The sequence below is a fragment of the Oryza sativa genome, chromosome 11 (assembly GCF_034140825.1).
Source record: "Oryza sativa Japonica Group chromosome 11, ASM3414082v1".
Taxonomy (NCBI): domain Eukaryota; kingdom Viridiplantae; phylum Streptophyta; class Magnoliopsida; order Poales; family Poaceae; genus Oryza; species Oryza sativa.
The window spans coordinates 10,558,427-10,565,064 of NC_089045.1; the positions used below are offsets into that span (position 1 = coordinate 10,558,427).

At 38.5% G+C, this 6,638-nt stretch overlaps 1 protein-coding gene across 2 annotated transcripts; it reads right to left on the minus strand.

The window, feature by feature from the left end:
* On the minus strand, positions 1-4,564 carry LOC4350282 (glutathione S-transferase T2). 2 transcript variants are annotated; one of them, XM_015760106.3, is made up of 5 exons: positions 4,059-4,564; positions 3,233-3,503; positions 2,347-3,141; positions 387-427; positions 1-258 (listed from the first exon to the last, which is right to left on the minus strand). In XM_015760106.3, exons 1-5 carry the CDS (start codon positions 4,343-4,345, stop codon positions 189-191), a joined length of 1,464 nt encoding a protein of 487 aa, XP_015615592.1. In that variant the 5' UTR covers positions 4,346-4,564; the 3' UTR covers positions 1-188. The 2 variants fall into 2 exon arrangements, with proteins under 2 accessions (XP_015615592.1, XP_015615591.1); XM_015760105.3 differs by lacking the exon at positions 387-427.
* Positions 4,565-6,638: the final 2,074 nt, after the last annotated feature.

A 6,638-nucleotide genomic window follows, 5' to 3' on the forward strand; every position in this document is an offset into this window, starting at 1 on the left:
GGATCAACATAAGAAGGTTCATAAATTGACAAAACTACTAATTAGTTCATAGACTGACAAAAGAACTTAGTCTATTACAATGATCCATACATCATTCATAGGCCATAACAGTGACCCATACAACGACATACTGAGTAGATAGTTAGAACACAAGTTCTGTTTTGATAAAATCGGTGGATTACTGAAAATTATGTAATAAGTAGCTTCTCTTGCTGAAGCACTGCCAAAACAAGCAGCCAAAATGAGCATCTTCGATACCTGCGTCATGAATTGTTCATAAAAAACAGGAGCATGATTATTATATAAAAATTGCAGCACATAAACTGGAAGTAAAACAACTAAGATGCAGCTAGAAGGAAGCTATACTATACAAAGCAGGTGCATACCTCTCAGAACCATAGCAGAAAGCACCAAAGTTTACCATGTCCTTGAAATAAATGAATAAATTAACTAATAAGGGAAGATGCTCAATATTGTAATGGAAAATGTGAAAACAGGATGCTTAATATCCTACCATAACTAAATGCGACGGGTACTACCAAACTTTTGCCAAATGTGTTCGACTAAGTCTTTTTTTACTTGGGAATGTGGTGCACGAGCACGTATTTCAGCCTTCCTGCGCAACACATCAAAAAAGCATGGACTATCACCAGTAGTTACTTCAGGAGGCAGAACAATTGATGCTCCAAGGTTCTCATTCAGATCAATAGGAATGATAACCCCCTCCCTCTCATCTTCAACTATCATATTATGGAGAATAACACACGCTTTCATGATTCTCCCAACACTCTTCCGTTTCCATGACCTTGCTGGACGACGCACAATATTGAAACGAGACTGCAAGACCCCAAATGCACACTCCACATCTTTCCTTGCTCCTTCTTGATATTGTGCATATAACTTGTGCTTCTCTGTTTGTGGAAGATGAATAGACTTCACAAAGGCAGCCCATTCTGGATATATTCCATTAGCAAGATAGTAACCTGTGCTATACTCATTCCCATTCACAGAAAACTTTACTTGAGGAGCATCCCCTTTTAGCACATCAAGAAACAGTGGGGATTGATTCAATACATTGATGTCATTGTTTGATCCAGCGACACCAAAGAAAGCATGCCATATGCGGAGGTCATAAGAAGCAACAGCTTCGAGGATAATTGTTGGTACTCCATAGTCACCGCGAGTAAACTGCCCACTCCATGCCGTCGGGCATTTTTCCCACCTCCAATGCATGCAGTCGATACTACCTAACATCCCAGGGAAGCCTCTAGACTCACCAACTTGAAGTAAACGCTCCACATCCTCACATGTAGGGCGTTGCAAAAACTCTGGGCCAAAGACCTCAATCACTCCTCGTGCAAACATGTCCAAGCACTGCAGGGACGTGCTCTTGCCAATCTTAAGGTACTCATCTAGGCTATCAGCAGGGCTACCGTATGCTAGCATACGTATTGCAGCTGTGCACTTCTGCAGAGGTGAGAGCCCTTGGCGACCACTACAATCTACCCTTTGTGTGAAGCAAGGAGACCACCTACCAAGGGAACTCACAATGTGTAGAAAAAAGGGGTCTTCCCATCTGAAATCTTGTACGAAACATTCTCTCTGGGTAGAGAGGGTCTTCACTGAAGTAGTCAGATACGAGACGATGGTGTGCATCAGCGTGATCCCTCTTGATTGTCTTCCTTGTAACACTCTTCTTACTTAATTTTCTAATTCTGAGCTTGGTCTTGATCTTTGCCATGATCCTTCTAGCAAAAGAATCTATGATGCCCTGCTCAGCAATATACTGTTCTATAATTTTGGAAGGGTCTAGTTCACCAGAGCCATCAGGAGACATGGTGGAAAGAAGTGGTGAAAGGATGGGAAAGAAGTGGTGAAAGAATTTGAGAGGGATGGATAGTTAGCACCATTAGACCAATATATATACATATAGGTAGATATATATGGGCTAAAGTTTCTGAGTTGACATGCTGACTACAGTTTTATTTGGATAAGTAATAACTGAACTATTATTGGGAATGCATATGGCTTGACTGCATGTTTATTTGAATTACTATTAATTGAACATTGGGACTGCATGCTTATTTGCAAACTGTTGACTTGATTGCAAGCCTATTTATACTATTAATTGAACATTGGGACTGCATGACTGCATGCTTATTTGCAAACTGTTGACTTGACTGTATTTTTTTTTGCAACTGTTGACTTGATTGCAAGCCTATTTACATGACTATTTGCAACTATTTCAATTGTGCTAAAAACATACATAAAATTTGCAGGGAGTAAATTTCAGCAAGTAGAAAAAAATATAGCATGCTTTAATTAGAGAATGGAATGTGACAGTACCTTAGTTTTAGGAAACAACTTTTCCCTCATACTCTTCAATGCCATCACATGCTCAAATCTGACATCATCAGGCATATCTTTTGTATCTTGCAACATGAGAGCCCGATATGTTTCCAACATAACCGCCTCCTTGTGCTCCATGGCTGCCAGGTGAGCTAACCTTTTTGATTCAAGATTCTCACTAGAAACACGCCTCTGAGTCTCCAGTAGCTCATCGCGACCTTTATCTGCCATGTTCTGAACTTCTTTAGGCTTGTCAATCTCATCATCCATATCCGATAGATAAACCTTTGCCTTCCTTTTGCGTTTGTCTTTACCATTACGCCGCGCCTTAGCAGCTTTGGTTCCTTCAGGACGTATAATATCTTCAGGGCTATTAGGAGTGGATGTAAGTTCCCTTACTTCCACTTCATTATCTGACTTTGTTTTGTTTGGCTTCTCAAGTTCCTCCAAGTAAGCATGCCACTTTGGTTGGTCACGGAGAGCTTTCCAACAATGCAGAAATGTAAATTGGCCTTCCTTGTAATCTGCTTCATATGTTGCATGGACCTTCTCCATCAATTGTAGTTCATTTTGTCCACTAACATAGATAGATTTCACCTCCTTATAAGCACAGCAAAAACGGCCAACATTTTTCTTAATTTTATGAAAGCGGTCCTTGATTTGTTTTTCTTGCCTCATCCTATTTCTCGGAGTGGTGCTATTGTAGGCAGTTGTAACATCTCCCCAATAACAATCATTTTTCTTGAAATTACCATTGATCGAATCATTCAAGTTGTTCAACCAAGCACTCACCTATAGTCAAAACAAAATAAGATTAGTCCTAAACTACAAACAAGATAATGACTCAATGAGAATACATGATTGATCCTCCTTATTTACTTACTAGCCTTATGTCCTCTTCATGTGTCCATGTCAACCGCTTCTCAGTCCTAACAGTGGGGGTTTCTTCACCACCACTATCAATGTTGATAGGGTGTTGTTCTCCTGGACCTGATTTTGTAACTGGACTTCGGTATTCTGCAGGTGAAGGTGCCCATGGTGCTGCTTGCTGAGTAGCATAATAATTTAGTGGTATAGAAGGTTGATGATTCTGTAAACTTGATGGATCCTGAAAGTAACTTAAGAATCCACCAGGTGGACGTGAGTCCATACCACTGCAAAATAGGCAAAGATACAAATTTAAAAATATTCCTAACCTATGGAGTAACGTAAGAATATTCTCCATGTATATGTAGATTAGTTAATTTCATTAGTCACTAACCTATGTATAGAAATAGTTATTGGTTGGTCACAGGGTGTCTGTGCATAAGTGCAATAAAATTTGATAAGGCACTATACTATATATGTAGCAGTAGTTCTTGCTATATAAATTAATCCACATGTATTTTGTAGTTGCTTACAACAAGAGTATTAAAAAAATTGCTAGCTGATCAAGACTACTTAGTCACTTCAGTATGACCAAGTAAGCAACAGATCTACACCATGAGTCCATTGACACATTAGCAGGAAATAATTTTAATAAGTTGTTCACAGATGGTCAGATCCTAAGGGGAAAACTACAACACGGCAAGAATCAAGCTTAATTAGTCAACATGTTTAATTTGCTAATCAAGATCGAAGCAACAACAAAAAAAAAAAACAGTAAGCGCAGAGGTGCTCTTTGCTTGTCGAACAAATCAATGCAACATCAAACAAAATCGAAAGCTTACCTTTCTTGCAGATCTGACAAGGAATCGTCCATGGAACTACGATCTGACCCTTGCTTCATCTGGGCCAGATGGGGAGCAGAAGTATTGGCGCCGTATGCAAATAATGGAGCCTGCGGCGGCTGCGGTGGCGCCATACCTTGCCAGCCACCAGGTGCAGCCGCTGTACCTTGCCAGCCACCGGGAGCAAAGGAGGCCTGCATCGGCGGAGTAGCCAGCCACATGCCAGATGGGAAGGATGCCGGCAAAGCTTGAGGTGGCGGGGCAACTTCCCGTTTCGATCGACCCATGGTATGGCAAGATTGTGTTGGGTGATTAGTACTGAGAGAAGGTATTTGGAGGAGTAACAAGAGGATTTTACGCTTTGAGGATCTGATTTGCCGCCATGGGATTTTTTTTCCCGCGCGATAGGATTTACCGCCAAACCCTAGCAAATTTTGATGGGGGACAAGAGAGATGCCACACGGGATGCAAAAGGACCACAAAACGCGTGGTTTGTCGACGGCGTCGGCTGGTATCCTGTCTCTACGCTTGCGCTTTATGCGTCTTGTTGCTCGCGCCGAGCCGTCGATTGCATGAGCGCCCGCTTCATTCTCTCTCTTCCTTTCTCTCTCATCCAGCTCGGATTGTGATGACGTGTACGGGCTAATAGTAGGCTGATTAGCCCTTATTGTACTTGCCCTTACATTGATCAGTACCATTAATTAGCTGATCCAAAAAGGTAGGAAAGGGTGGTCCGTGTGCAAGTCACCGAGCGCGTGACATTAAATGTAAAAACGTATACCCTCCATGTCAAAATAAATCAACCCTTATCTATAAATCTAGGTGACCATCGTTTTGCTTAATGGTGAAATAAGCAAAACAACATATTTGGAAACGAAAAAATAATTTGTAAATAAAACTTATATATACGTGTCCTTAGCGATATAAAATTAAAATAAAGGCTAAAAAATAAACTACGCTGAAAGAACCTTAACATCAACAATTTTGGCTTAGGGTCGGGCCTGAGTAGCTTTCACAAGCAACTATTCTCATCATATGGCCACTCGTAGACCTCTTCCAGCTGCAATAAACATTATGCATGCTCTTATATTACATTCACGTCCGTTTCTGGGAATACTTGCAATACAGATATATCGCCCCTTACCTCCAAGATATATAACATCTGGTTTAGCCATGACAGTGACTTCAGTTTTTGCTAGATCCAGTGATAATAATCGTGAAGTTATGAGAGAATTAAATAACCAAAGCGTCAAGCTATATATATATATATATATATATATATATATATATATATATATATATATATATATATATATATATATATATATATATATATATATATATATATATATATATATATATATATGTATATGTAGCTAGCAAAGCAAAATGACAAGGCCAGCTAGCAGCTTAGCTATAAAAAGAACATGGGTGATGAACGGACAGATACCATGAACACTTTTGTTCCCATATGCATTCTATTGCACTCAACACGCTAGCTACTGACTTTCCACAATGATCCGATTGAGATGAGACATTTTTTCTTTTACTTTAATTCGCAAAGAAATGTGAACTATTTTAAGGTTGCTTAATTGTTTTTAATGGAATAAGGTTGCTTAATTGACTCCAATTCTTGCATCTGTTGACCTGAGTTTACACTCCTCTGCAATTGCTTCTGTTCTTTTTTAGTTCTTCTCTCTGTGCATCTTTCTTGCCTTTAAGAGATCAGACATCACATTAGTTATCTCTATAGCTGCTGTTGGAGCCTCCATTTCTTCTTCCTTTATGTCAAACTTTAATTAAATACTTTGCACACCAATTTCTTTTCAATATTACACTTAGAGCGTAAAAATCATCTATGAATTTGTCTAAACAACCACGTACTTTAATAATGCATAATTTTATATGTTTTCGTAATATATTGTAAAATATATTTGTGGCCAATATTACATGTTCAATAGCTTGTCGATGTCGGTTTCTAGAGGGAGTAAATCATTAGATACGTTGTTGATAAAATCTTTCGTAATAATATAGTTGTGTCATTTAAATCTTAATTAAAGAAAGCACCAAGTCACACCTCAAAACTACAAAAGCTTATAAGGTACTTTCTCGCGTCAAAATTAGCATGTGATGTTTGATTTGTTCTTTTTACCAACTAGGAAGGTAGCCCGCGCATTTGCGCGGACATGCATATTATTTTTTTTGGAAATAGTTGTAACAAAAGAAGTTGAAATTAAAGTAAGGTTAGTTTTTCATTTTTAATTGAATTTTCAATGTTTACTTTTTCCTTAAGAAGTCTCGATCGAGAAACTTTTATTGCTCATAAGTTTATTTTTTTACCATCTTGCTAGCCCTCTTTTTAATTGATCAAATGTACATATCTTATATAGCGCTTCTTTTTAATATGTGAGACCCTACATGATATTTTTTAAAAAAGACATAGTCAACATGAATCTTAAAATAATAATTTATTAGGAAAATATAACTTTTAATCATATTATTAAAAGAAAGGCTACTGATTTTATATTGCCACCTTAGAGGCCTATACATATAGGTTGCAGAGAAACCCATGGAGCTACT